Genomic DNA, 13,796 nt, shown 5'->3' with positions numbered 1-13,796 from the left:
AGCCCACCCAGCATGCTCCTTGTCCCTTCTTGCTGCCACTGCACGGAGTGGGTCCCTGCCCCATCCCATGGACCACGCAGGCAGCGGGAATTCACAGATGTTCATCTTTTCTGGGGTTTGTGATGTCCCAGACCTCAGAGGGCCTTGCCCAGGCGTTCCTGCCTCACCAGGCAGCACGGTGGGACCAATGCTGAGAGCTGAGGGCTCCATCAGCTTGAGGAGAAAGTGGGGAAGGACAGGTCCCAGTGGGAGCCAGGCCTGCAGCCCTCCGTGGGGCTGGGTCCGTACCGCAAAGAGCCGCTCCACCCTCCTGTTCTTCCCGTTGGGGTTCCTCTGCGTCAGCGAGCCGCGGTACACGGAGTTGCGGTCAAAGGAGTCATCAAAACCTGTAGTGAGGGAAGAGAGATGGGCAGCAGGCCCTCACCCACCTCACCAGAGGTTTCAGCGACCCAGCAAGTCCCTTGGGATTTACTGATTCCCCAGTTGCTGAGGGTTTGGACGCATCCCGGCACTTCCCTCTCCAGGAGGGTGATGGATGGGAAGCACTTTGAGGGCAGGAACAAGGAGATAGGAGTTGCTGCTACTCAGCTTTCCAGAGCACTGCGTGAGCTGGGTCAGCCTGGCAGGGCCTGTGCTCTGGAGAGCTCCATGGGACAAGAAAACCCCAGCCTGGGAGAAGGTCTCGCTGCCCCAGCCTATGAGACTTTCCTGACCTGTTAATTCATCTCCTCTCCTCTGCCAACAACTTCCACCAGCTGCACCTTTCAGGCCCAGCTTGCCAAGTTACTGACCTGCCAGGCAGGCAGGAGACCAAATCACCCCCTGGCCAGCCCAGGCATGGGGGATTAGCTCTGCCTGGTGACGTCTGTCCCTGCTGCACATCCCTCTATCTCCTCACTGATGTGTCCCACAGGCTGCCTTTATCTGCCTGCCCTTCGCAGGAAGGAGAGCAGATGACTCCTCCTCACGGTGAGGACAAGGGGCCTCTCCACCTACCAGCCCCAGCCTGGTGAAAAGCACTGTTAATTGTCTGTGTGAATGGGAGAAATGCTGTTCTACCTCTGCATTAAATGATCTTTCTCCTCTTCCCTGCCTTCATCTCCCATTATCTGGAAGGAGAGCCACTCTTTTGGCCTTTAAGCTTGTGAGGAGAGATAAGGGAGAAATAGAAAAGTAATTTCCTAATGGATCTCACTGATATTGGTTAGGATGGAGCATTTCCAGTGATTGTCCCCCTGCCACGTGAGCTGCTGTGCCAAGTTTCAGATCACCACTTGCTCTGAAGCTCTCCCGAGCTGCTGTTTGTCCAGAGCTGGGCCCTGGAGGGCTTCTTGCCCCCCAGCAAAGACTGGTGGCTGAGTCAGGTGTGCAGCAGGGTCAAGAGTCACAAGTCATGGAATGGTTTGGGTTGAAAGGAACTTGAAATCCCCCCCCTTGTTCCAGACACCTGCCATGGGCAGGGACACCTTCCACCAGAGCAGCTTGCTCCAAACCACATCCAACCTGGCCTGGAACACTTCCAGGGGTGGGGATGCCATCCAGGGAAGGATACCTTCCCCAAGATGGCCAAGCAAGGGAGAAATTGCTGTCAGAATTGCTGTGGTGAGGCTTTTGAGGGCTAGCAGGCCATGATGACAGGATGAAGGCACACAGGTGTCTCCCTGGACTCTGGGGGGGCTGCAGAGGGGGCTCCTGGCTCTTGGAGGATCAGCAGAGAGCCTGATCTCTGCTCTCCCATCACTGTCCCCAGTCCTGCAAGCTGCTGCCTCCCTCCCCAGCTACCCACCACAGGTTTCCCCTGTGGCTGTCCCACCAGCAGGCTGTGGGCACAGGGAATGGGAATCCTCTGCAGACACTCAGCTGGATGCAGAGAGAGAGGATCAGCACCCCCCAAAGCCCAGCCCAGCCCCACACAGGTGCCCATCTCCCATGGGCAGGGCTGTGGTCCTTACTGGTGATTTCCAGGGGACTGTTGAACTTCCTCCTGAACCTCTGCAGTCCGGGCATTGCCTGCAAGAGAAGGGGAGCAGCCTGCTGTGGGGAAGGGATGGGAGGGCAGAGGTCCCCCCTGAGGCTTTGATGCAGCCCCCTGGAGGCCCTGGTTATGTCCAGGATTAATGCTGTTTACTCACAGCCTGTGAATAAACACATACTCACTTTAATGTCATCCAAAGACTCCCCAGGGCTGCTGCTGGCAGGACCAGGAGAATGGAGACGGGCAGCCTGTGGACAGAGGAAGGCAGAGGTGTCTCTGGGGCTGCAAGAGGAGGCAGACAGCTCAGCCTGCCACGGCAGAGCACCAGGCAGCAGGGGGAGAGCTGGGAACCATGGCTCAACCAGCCAGGCAGCCCTGCCCAGCACCCAGAGGCAGCAGCTACAGCTCAGGGGAGCATGTAAATCACAGCCACCACCCTCCACGCTCACCTGCACACTCGACTTCTTCTTTGCCTTTTCCACAGATTTCACTGTCAGCCCTGCAGCAGACAGAGCTGCAATTCGGGATTCAATATCAGATATCTTTAGAAGGAGGAGAAAAGACATACAGATGGTGGTTGGAGGATCCATCAGTGGCTTTGATTGCCATCACTGGCTGGGCAAAACCTCTGTCAGAGTCAGGCCCTCACCTCACTCTCTGCCTGTTGCACCTGAGCAGCTGCCAGGGCCACTTTGTCCTCCAGCTCCGACAGCTCCGAGTCAGTAGTGCCGCTGTGCTGAGCCCCTTCCTCAAGCTCCTTCAGGGTTTTCTCAAGCTGGTAGGTCTTTCCAGCAGTCAGGTACACCTGAAATACAACAAAGGGAAAAATTGCACTGAAGAATTAACCTTCCTGGAGTTCTCCTCTCCTGGTGTGATGGCAGCCCCAGACGCAGCGGCTCCTGACACTCTTTTTTGACTGCCTTTTTGCCTTGCAGCACAGACAGTACCAGTCAGCTCTGACACGGCTTTTCATCTCATTTTCTCCCTTCCCTGGGCTTTTTGAGAGCAATTACTGACAGTGTGAAGTGGTAAGAGACTCAGTGGGAGCACAGGAAGGACCAAAACTCCGTGACCTGCTCGAGAAGCAGCAGCACTTTGTGCTGTGTGCTCAGAGCCAGAGCAGGTACCTGCAAACCGGCTCAGGCTGCTGTGTCCTGTGAGGGCAGAGCTGGGAAGAGACAAACTGACTTTCCAAACCTGCTCTGTCTGTTTTACAGGTGCTTGTGTTGCTGGGAGCAGGGTCAGCCTGCATCATCCTCCCTTTGCTGCCTAGAGAAAGAAGAGTAAAAGGATATATCCCAAAAAACACCCCTCTGGTTTTACTGCTGTTTGTCTCCTCCCAGGTTACTAAAAGGACACAGGTCCAAACAAGGCAGCTCAGGACACATTTAACACATCAGTAGGGAATCACATCAGATTATCAGATGTGGCCACTGTTCTGCTGACTGATCCCAAAATCTCAGTACTGCTCCTGCACTTGCTGCTCCTCCAGCCCTCTCAGCTTTCCCTGGGCTGGGCATTGTGCAGAACTGCCTGGCAGGAGCCCTCTGCATGCACTGAACTGCAGTTCATCCACCCAAATCACAGCACCACTCTCCCAGATGTCCCACCCATCCCAGTGCAAGTCCTAAGGCCATGCACCACCCAACCTGAGTCACAGGGATTTGCTGCTGGCCCATCAGACTCTCCCAGTGCCCTCTAAGGTGGGTGGCATGCCTTGGAGAGGAGAACAGAGCAGCCAGCCAGCTGTGACTCAGCCAGGATCCCTGAGGGAGTGGCAGGATGGCACACATCTCCCAGGGCCATTGTCTACCCACCTTTGTCCTGAGCTGACAGCAGCAGCAGCAGCAGCACTAAGGGCAAAGTTCACATCCTCCCCAGCCTTATTCCCTCTCTTGAGAGAGGGTGAACCCCAAAACCTTCATGCATCCAGCCCTCTTCCCCTGGGATGCTGCATTTTGCCAGAAAGCATCCAGGTGCTGTAGCTCTCTGCTTTTACTTATAAGCTTTCCCCAGTGAGAGATTTAGGAGATTTTAGGAGGTTTTAGTGAGAAATTTTAGGACACAGAGTGTCCTAAAACCCCGCTCCCCATCGCAGGACGTTCCCTACAGCAAAACCCGACCACCCAGGTGGAGATCCAGCTCTTCTTTGAACTGTTTCCTTGGAGCTTGGTATAGGGCACTGTGGATGCAAACCATTTCCACAGGGAATCAATTCCTATGGGTTTACAGTGGCTAAAAAAGCTGTCAGTGCTCCAGGGTCACACGAACCTTGCAGGGGGATTATGCTCTAGCTGTGAACTTGTCACCCGCACGGGCCCATCGGCCCCAGGTGCAAGCAGCCTTAGTGAAGAGGTGGGTCATGATGAAACTTGATGAAACACAGCGCTGGGGAGGAGCTGAAGGGAATGGGACACAAGTGTTCCTGGAGCAAGGACTGCTGAAGTCCAGCAAAGCGATGCTACAGCAAGGTGAGGACCACACTTATCACCCAGAGGACCAGGAACCCAGGAAAGGAAAGCCACAAGACAGAGCATCTGCTTTTGCTGTTGTAGCATCCTCTAAGACCAGACTTTTTAATCCCTCTGCTGACCATCCTTTCAGTGCTGACCTACCCACTAACAAGAAATTTTGGGGGGGGGGTATTCCTTTGCATTCCCACCCCCCGCTGCCCAAAAGCTCCGGGGAGCCTTACATTTTCCTCAAGCTCCCGGTACACTTCGGCCACCTCTTTCCCATCTGCCAGGCCTGGAAGCTGCCCCACAGGGAGGGCACAGCCCTGGCTCTCTCCATGCAGGGACTCCCACACCGCTTCCTCCGTGGCGTTTATGGCTCTCAGCACTTTGGCTGTGATCTCACTCAGAGCCTGAGCCGACGACCTCTGCGAGAGCCAAAGCGGAGGGAGGGAGGAGGGAAAAAATATGGGTGTTATTTTAATGTGGTGTATAAAACAACACAAGCCAGGGGTTGAGAGGACCTCCAGGAGCTGTGGAAAGAGGGAGGAGTGGTAATTAACAGGCTTACTCTGCTCCTGAAGGGCTCTCCACCAGATGGATGCGTGGCTACGGCACAGCTTTGATCTCAGCTCGTGCTTTCTGCAGGGCGGCTGTGACAAAAGAAGTCACCTCAAAAGGCTTGGAAAGGAGCTTATGGAGGGATGTTTCGCTCACTGGAAGCACCTGGCCACCTGAGGGCCGCTTGGTTAGGCAGCAGTTAAGATCTAATTGCAGCATATTGCTTTACACCTCAGCGGGCCTGAGCAGGGATGCAAACAACTCCTTGAGTTTGTGGCAAAAGAATAAAAACAACCAGACCCCATAAAATGATTGTATTGCCACACTGCCAGAGCTTGGGGCTAATGTCCCCTCTTCCCACCCCAAGGAGCACTGATGGCAATAATGCCCCTAAGTGCTGCCCTTGGCTTGATGAGGTGCTAAACACATGTAAAAATGAGCCCAAGAAACTCATCATCTCTCTCTCCCAGCTGATAATCCCCTAGAAACCAAGGAGATGGGGGTGACATATGTGCTGGTTGTGTTTACAGCTGCATGTATTTCCAGGCAAGCTGTCCAACAGAGAACCAGCTAAATCAGTCCAGATGATATTTTTATCATTTTATGGTGCCTTCATGGTACAGCAGATTTTTTTCACATTTTCCATTAGGTTTGTGTGCTTCCATCACAGTGCTCCCCCAGTTAGGAGATTTCCTCTTGACTGGAGGAACCTCATATCAAAAATCCCCCAGAATCACACAAAATCCAAACCTGGATCTGTTGTAAGTATAAGGAAAGTTGCTGTTAAACATCATCCACGCTGACAGCCTTTAACCAAGGCTGGTCCAACTACTGCAGACATTTCTATCTCAATACTCCTCCCCGCTTCATAGCAGGGCTTGGGGGAAAAGAATGTAGCAAATCTGGAGGATGCAGTCCTCATTTCATAAGAAACCAGAATCTTACACTGATACCACACAAACAGTCCAGGGTTTGAGCCTCTGTCTGCTGCAGTCCAGCAGCTCACACAGAAACTAAGTCACCTTGGCTCGGTGACTTACCACTTATCTGCACTAAATTAGAAATGGTTGTTAAGATGGTGCAGATTTTTCAGTCTGTGAGAAGTCTGGCTGCAGCAGTCATCCCAAAGCAGCTTTCAGGAAAAAGGAGGCAGTAAAGGATGCTGTGGGCAAGGAGGTGCTGCTGCTCCAGTGGAAATGAGAGCACAGCACATGGGACCCAACCCCACCAGGTTTTGTGTTGTGAGGCTGAGGAACAAATTCACATTAAAACGAGGCTTCATGGCAACATGGAAGTCACCACAGCCTTGGATGAATGGAGCTTTGCAGGACAGGAGAGGGGCAGCGTGGTGCCCGCTTCCTTCCTGTGCCAGCAGTGGATGTGTCGGAGCAAATACACACATCCCCCTTCCAGAGCCAAGGCAGGAGGGAGGGGATGGACAGAGCAGCCATCTGTGACCCAACAGGGAATGCTGGCCTTTCCATCCATGCTAGTGGATCACCTTGGAGCCTCTGCACATCTGGGGACATGCTGCAGAGGTGCTGTGATCTCCTCTCCCTGACCCCTGTCCCCACAGGTCACCCACCACTGAGTAGGGACAGGAGTCAGCACAGAGCTGGAAAGGCAAGAGATGCTGATCTAGCAGAGTGGAAGTGGGATCAGGGGTTTAGGGACTCAGGAGTTTAGGGACACACTGACAGGTGTGGAAAAGACATTTTAGGCTGTAGCAGGTGCCTGAGAAAGGCTGCTAATACTAAATCATCACCAAGCTCTTCTCCCACCCCAGGACTCTTCTCCATAGTGACTTCCAGATCCTGGGACAACTCCTCTGAGGTGATGTGGAGGCTGTGTACCTCTCCATGACAGGCAGTAGCCTGCAAGAACTCCCAGAGGCTTTAGCTTTGACTCTTGGGTGAGACTGGGAGAGCCTACAAGGAGAAATGTCCCGATCTAACACTGGGAGTCCCCTATCCCTTGACATTGCTAAAGCAGACTCAGACACAGCCCTGGTGGAGGTGTGGGACAGAAGAAGAGTCACATTTTCATGGTGTAAACCCATAAACCACTGAGAGCAGAAAGAATCATGGATGTAGCCTGGAATGATGTGGGTGGCAGGGCACAGATTACCTTTCGAACATCCCTGGCCATGTCATCACCAGAGGAAGTCATCTCTGGTTTCTTTGCTCTCTTCTCTTCTTCACACTTCTCCTCATCAGAAGAGACTTCTTTATCACTGATGTTGCTGGCTAACTCCTCCAGCTTCCTCTTCAAGTCCTCCTCCTCGGCATCGGGGTCAGTGTGGGACTCTGGGGCTGGGGACTGGAGGAGCAGAAGAAGGGAGAGGTCTGAGAGCCCCTGTGGTGGAACACGGGGCACGCCTGGCTCCAGACACACCAAGCAGAGGAGCTCAAGGGACCACAGAGGGACTTTCAAACCACCCCAGGGAGCAGCAGAGCCCAGCAAGTTGTGCACCAGCTCCTCACTGAGGAACACAAACCCTTGACCTAAAGAACCTCCATTCCCATTTCCCCCACACACAGAACTTCCTTGATTCTCTCGGTGAAAAATTGCCTTTCCCCCACCCTGAAAAAGGTGTGCATGAGGAATCTGGGGCCAAAAATCACCACATTTTCATTAGGAACCATGGCATGGCTGGTGGCTCTGAGGGCAGAGATCACAGTAACCAGAAACAAAAGTCCACCAGGGAGAGGGAAGCAGCCATGGGAATTGCTACTCCCTGAGGTAACTTTTGGAACCTTTGGGTAATCTCATTTGGGATGAGAAACCACACAGCAAATTTTCCTGTAGGACAGAGGGCACATTGCCACCCACCCCTGTCGTTAGGTGCAATTCATGGTAGCTGGAGAAGAATTCTATTAAACTCCCAGGCGCTGGAAGAGATCTCCAGAAGTTCCTGAACTTGCTGACCCCTGCATTAAGATGGGAATACAATTACCTGCGTCATACCTGGTGGGGTTTTGTCTGAGCTGTTTTTAACAGCCTCCAACAGCAGCATCTGCAGCAGGCAATCTTTTCCTCAGGCAACCTATTCCAGGGCCCTGCTATCCTGCTATCTGCTGGAAAGCTTTGCTTCATAGTTAACCTCAGCCTGTCCCACAGCTGTTTAGACCCACTGTCTGTGCTCTGATTTGCCCTGGATATGGAAATAAAGTGTGGGAACCTGACACTGTGAAAACCTCTTACTCCCTTGTTCAGGATTACTCATGGAAACCCTGAATGATTAAAATCGTGGCCATCCTCCACTGCAAATTTTAGAAAAAAAATGGAGAAATTGCATTGTTTCATCCATGCCTGGGGGCCTTGCCTGTAATTATCACCATCCATTCTACTGAGCCATCAGCTGCCAGAGTGGTGATGGGTTTGCATGAAGGAAAAGAGTGCGTAGTCCACAATTAGAAACCCAAAAATCAATGTTAAACGGTGTAAGTATTCACAGATTCTACATGGTTGCTCAGTTTTAACTTAATTTAACTGTTTTCTTCCAAGTTTTATGGCATGGTAAGATGAGGACAGCTCAGAAGAGATACAGAAATGGTTCTTGACTCAGCTCTCACAGTCACAATAACCAGGTGCCTTCCTCATAGGTACAAACTGAGTGTCCCACAACTTGAAATGAGCTGTCACAGCTCTGCAGATACAGACACCACCTAACAAAACTCCTGCAATTAGCACTTGATGAAGCATCAGCCTGAAACTAAATTTTCCTTGTGCAGAGGGGGCAAGGAAGGCACTGGTTTGCACAGGGTCTAAAAGGATTGAATTTCCTGCTGTTTCTGTCCTGCCATGCAATGTTTTCTAAGACACTCCATCACCTGGAACTGGAGAACAGCCTCCAAGGCCAAAACAGAGGAGTGAACTCAAACATCCCAGGTCATTGTGGCACTTAGGGACAGGGTTTAGTGAAGGACTTGGCAGTGGTAGGGGAATGGTTAGACTCAGTGATCTCAGAGGTCTCTTCCAACCTCAATATTTCTGTAATTTTGTCCATCCCTACAATGCTGGCTGCTTCAGAGAAGGCTCTCCAGTGGCCAGGAGAAGGGACCAGCACAGCCCACACTCCATCCCTGCAGGATTCCTGCCCAGTTACCTCGTCAGAGCGTGTCAGGATTTTTTCCTCCAAGCGGTTCAGCACGCGTTCGATTGCGGACATGCGAGTGTTGAGCTCATGGATCTACAGGAAAGGGGAGAGAGAGGGAAAAGGAGGAGAGAACAGACCAGCCACCACTGCCAGGACAGTGAGGAAACTGCAACCAGCAGAGGAAAGCAAGCAGCAGGACTCTGCCACTGTGGGCAGAGTTAAAAGACATTCAAAAATAATATTTTTAAAGTAATGTCTTAAAAATGCCAGTAAGCTTCAGGAGGTGCAGAGCAACCTCAGATCTGGAAAACTCCAAGCAACGCTGAGCCCCCAGCACAAGACAATTCCCACCAAAGCACCTGGAGCTTTGATGCAGTGAATGTAAAATCCCATCACCAATAAAAGCACCAGCCTGTAATAAAGCCACCCATCTTGCCATCATTCCCACGCTGCCCCAAATTCAAGTCAAGATCCATTTTCACTTCCTACTAACATGTTTTTCAAGCTGTAACCATCCCATCACAAGCCTGCCAACACAGTGGTGGAGAGGAAGAGGGAAGAGGACAAGAATTCCCCATGAAAAAATCCAAGTAGAAAAACCAAACCTGAAAGTTTTCCCCACCACTTTGAAATTTTCTGACTTCTCTGCGCACTGATTTACCCAGATGCTTGCCCTTCCCTTCTCCCTCACTCTTCTGACTAAAAATGGGGCGTGGAGAGAAGGGCAGAGAAATTAAAGACAGACAAAGTCCTGAAAATCAAAGAGAAGTTACTTCCTGTGCTCAGGAACCAAGACAAACCTTTGTGGTGAGGGTGAATCTGGATTAGACATCAGGAAGAAATTGTTCCCTGTGAGGGTGCTGAGGCCCTGGCACAGGATGCCCAGAGAAGCTGTGGCTGCTCCATCCCTGGAAGTGTCCAAGGCCAGGCTGGACAGGGCTTGGAGCAGCCTGGGATAGTGGAAGGTGTCCCTGCCCATGGCAGGGGGGTGGAATGAGATATTTTTCAGATCCATTTAAACCAAAACATGTCTATGATCTACAATCACTGAAAACATTAAAGGAAGCGCTTTTTTTTTTTCCCTTTAGAAACTGAAGTTTTTCTTCCTTTGAATAAAAAAACCAACAAAACAAGTCCTTCTCCTTTGATCCAGACAAATAAAACATAAATGATGATAAATATTTCCTGTTTTATGACACTACCAGTGCATCACTGCTGTTCTGAGTGGCTTCTGCCCATTCAAAGGGGAGCAAGCAGCAAAAGCAGTTAGCAAAGCTGGTAACAAAGAGATGTGAGGGGTGGACTTTGTTTTTGTAACAATTTCCATCCTCTCAGCTTTTGTGCTTGCCAGCATTTGATTAATTAGACCCTCAAAACAGCCAGGGATGATTGCATCTACTTAAGGGAAGATGAACATAAAAACCTGGCACTGTGGAGAGCAGAGCTGTCATTACCACCCCAAACTGAAAGCATCTCCAAGCAGCATTAAACCCACTGGCATGAAGCACTTCAGTCCACTGCTGAGTGGTTTTTCAGTCCTATTTAAGCCTCTGATGGCCCTTCAGCCTCAGAGATGGTGACAAACCAGGAGTCACCACTGCCCTATCTGCATGAGGAAGAGGTTGGGGGAGATCAGAGCCTAAAGCATGGGCTGCTGTTGATATTGATGGGTATCTACCAGGATAGGAGACAAAAAGCTTAATTCTCCTTCCCAGTCAAGCATGGCTTTAATGCAGGGTGGGCACATGTCCATCAGGGACTGGGTCACCCTGCTCCTCTCTCAGTGTGACAAAGGCTGGAAAACTGTGCTCTGAATTGAACATTTAAGGGGAATAAACTTAAAGCACAGCCCATAACATAAAGTAGGGGAAACTACCCCTTGCTGCTGAAGGAGGAAGGACAGGTTACTCTACACAAGCCCCTAACAGAATCTTTATGTAAAGAAGAGGAGCCAGACAGCATCAAAGCTTTGGGAATCCAGAACCCTTGAGGTACAGCAGGATGGCTTCTGGGGAGTAACTTGGTAAATAGGAGCTATTCCTTGTGGCTTAGACCTGTTCCTATCTGACTTTTAAAGACCTAAAGGCAAAGACCCACACAGTTACTAATTCAGGGCTTCTATTTGTGTCTCATCAAGTTTAAGTGCTTTTTCAAACAGAGTTTTTCTTTTTTTTAAGTTTTGTTCTTGAATCTTCAGCTCCTGGAGTCACAGGACTAGGGAACAGCCCCTGCTGTGGTTACTGAGAAGTTTCTTGTGTTTGGGACCGAACACTGTATCCTCTTCAGAACTAAAGTAAAAGTGGTTTTCAAATAACCATATTTTGACAGACTTGCCCCTAAGGTAATTTTAGGAGAAGAGAGTTTTCATCTGTGTGGTCAAAGAGCTGAGTTCTCCATCTCTTGAAACCTTCAGATGCCAACGAGGTGTCTGCCAGGACCACACTGCATGTGAAGCCAGGCTTAATATGGGGTTAACACATAAAGCCAGGCTTAATACAGGGTTAAGAAATGTGATTCCACATCCTGCACCAGAGCTGGGTGAGGAGCAGGCTGGGTGGGAAGACGGCTTCTGTCTGTAAACACATCAGCAGCACAAAGGGCAGGGAGGATGGGGAGTTATTTAAGCTAATGAACAACTCTGCCAGGAGAGCAAATGGGGGTAAAGTGGGAGTTAGAAGATGCCTCGTAACCATTAGGGTGATGAGGCTCCACACCAACCTTCCTCCAGATGTGAGGGAGCAAACCACAGCCTGACGTGGGAGGTTGCCCAGCTCCTGCAGGAAGTCGTGGGAGGCGTTGGTAGGAATTTGGCCCCATTTCCCCACTGCAAAGCATGGTGCACATTTCATGCCTAACACAGCGTGGCCTCATTAAGGACACCCAGTCCAGGGTTCTCCCATTTACTGCTGGCTGAGGAAGGAATGGCATTTACTAATTAAAACATGTGCCTACAGAAGTAAGTGGCAAAGGGAAGCTTTCTCTACCCAGGCACACAAAGTGTGGTGCCAAAGGATGGTTGTGGTCACAGATCTCACACTGATTACCCAAAGAGGGGTCCAGGACATGCAAAATTATCATCTGTGAGACTGGAAACTGATTCTTCCCCTGTATCTGCAGCCAAATACCACCCTGCATTTTGCTGCTCGTGGGATCTGAGGAACCAGATCAGCTTTACCATCCTCACCACCCCCCACTGGCAAAGGCAGCACCAGGAACAGCAGGTCCTTGCCTGAGAATTAAAACACAAGCTCAGACCCTGTTTGACATCTTTTTTTAAGCTGTTCCCCCCATTACCATCACTGAGGAGAGGTACATGACAGTTCATCCTGACCCAGTCCTACCGAGGCAGGAACACACTGCAAAGGAAGAGAAGGATCTCGAGTCTCATTAAATACTCATCTCCAGACCTCCACCTGGTTCTGGCACATTCAATTTAAGAAAGCCTTTCTGGAAACACAAGAACCCACAAGTAACTCAGATTACTAAGGACAAGCTGATAAATGATCTGCAACAAAAGCAGGTTTGTTGTTGTGATGGCAGCACGGGCAGAGGGAAGCACCAGCCAGTGCCCGGTTTTCTTTTTGCTGTGACAGGAAAAGCTCACCCCGGTTGGCCACTGCTGCTTCTCTTCTCCTCTGAACCACCCTGCACCTCAGAAGCACCAAGAGGGACACCAAGAGGGCCAGGTGTCAGCAGGGGCAGTTTGATACCTGGTTTGAGGAGTGGCTGATGTTCTCCTGGGAGGAGGCTCTGCTGCGGCGTTTCACGTGGTGGGCTGGGTAGGTCGGGAGCTGGGCTCCCTTCACATCCTCGTCGGAGGTGTCCATATCTGCCGAGTACCGAGCCCGGGGCGGCTCCTTCCGGGGGATGCCTTTGGGCAGAGAAAGGTTCAAGGCATTCACACCCCTGAGCTCCTTCCCAGACACTGGTCCCATCCTTAAGGCAGGCAAAAAATGAGGCATTTCCCTGGATCAGACTTCCTACCCCTTGGCAGGAGGTGCTTCTGCAGGGCAGGCCAAGTTTAAGGACGGACCAGGCTGCAGCTCCACACGCTGTTCCCACACAGCACCAAGCACAGCAGGGTCCCACACAGGGCACCAGGAGCACCATCCTTGCTGTCATGCCCTGAACAGCCAGGCCTCTCACAAAAAAGGCTACTGCATTCCCAGTTTTGTGGGAGCCCAGGTTTGGATGCTGCCCTCTGTGCACTGCTCGGGTGCTGGAAGATGTTTAGGCTCAGGCTAGAGAGGTAACAGCCTAGGATGGAGCATTTTCCAAGAGTGGAAAGTCTCCTGTGTAAAGTAGAATTTCAAATGAGACAAAAACAATGAGAGAAAACTGAACTAACATGCCAGGGGACCTTGCTGCTGTGATGCTCCAGCAGGACCCGGAATGGGAATTTAAACAGCCATGTTAAGGTCTACCCAGCATTCCCAAATGTCCTGAAATACAGCCAGGCCACTGGAGACACAGGAGGACATATTCTACATTTGCATATGCACGAGCCAATATCCAACCCTCCTGGCTCTGCCATCACTGCAGGCAAAGCAGAGGTTGTAAAAGGCAAATTCTGCCTCTTAGGGGGTATTTATAGACTCACAAATCCACAGATCATTTAGTCCACCCATGCACCCTGCCCAGCTACAAGGATCCCACTTAGCAATCTCCAATTCCTGCCTCCAGTTCTAGTCCAAAGGCCCCTAAAAAC

The 13,796-nt window shown here is 51.1% G+C and overlaps 1 protein-coding gene across 9 annotated transcripts in view; it reads right to left on the bottom strand.

Annotated features, from left to right (window-relative positions):
* The window catches only part of MLPH (melanophilin), a 32,309-nt gene that overhangs the window by 2,017 nt on the left and 16,496 nt on the right, over positions 1-13,796 (bottom strand). For 3 of the 9 annotated variants that reach the window (XM_086898101.1, XM_023930594.2, XM_023930596.2), the window contains 9 exons: positions 12,799-12,959; positions 9,098-9,181; positions 7,117-7,308; positions 4,671-4,856; positions 2,625-2,780; positions 2,425-2,517; positions 2,158-2,223; positions 1,953-2,010; positions 289-386 (listed from right to left, as the gene is read on the bottom strand). In XM_086898101.1, the coding sequence (XP_086754227.1) occupies positions 289-386; positions 1,953-2,010; positions 2,158-2,223; positions 2,425-2,517; positions 2,625-2,780; positions 4,671-4,856; positions 7,117-7,308; positions 9,098-9,181; positions 12,799-12,959 (1,094 nt within the window). The remainder of the gene's footprint in view (positions 1-288; positions 387-1,952; positions 2,011-2,157; positions 2,224-2,424; positions 2,518-2,624; positions 2,781-4,670; positions 4,857-7,116; positions 7,309-9,097; positions 9,182-12,798; positions 12,960-13,796) is intronic. The other 6 variants (XM_086898102.1, XM_023930598.2, XM_023930595.2 and 3 more) reach the window with 3 other exon arrangements.

This window comes from Cyanistes caeruleus, chromosome 7, assembly GCF_971803275.1.
Source record: "Cyanistes caeruleus chromosome 7, bCyaCae1.hap1.1, whole genome shotgun sequence".
In the NCBI taxonomy this organism is placed as follows: Eukaryota; Metazoa; Chordata; class Aves; order Passeriformes; family Paridae; genus Cyanistes; species Cyanistes caeruleus.
The sequence above is the reverse complement of the archived record's forward strand: the minus strand, read 5'-3'. Positions and strand labels throughout refer to the sequence as shown.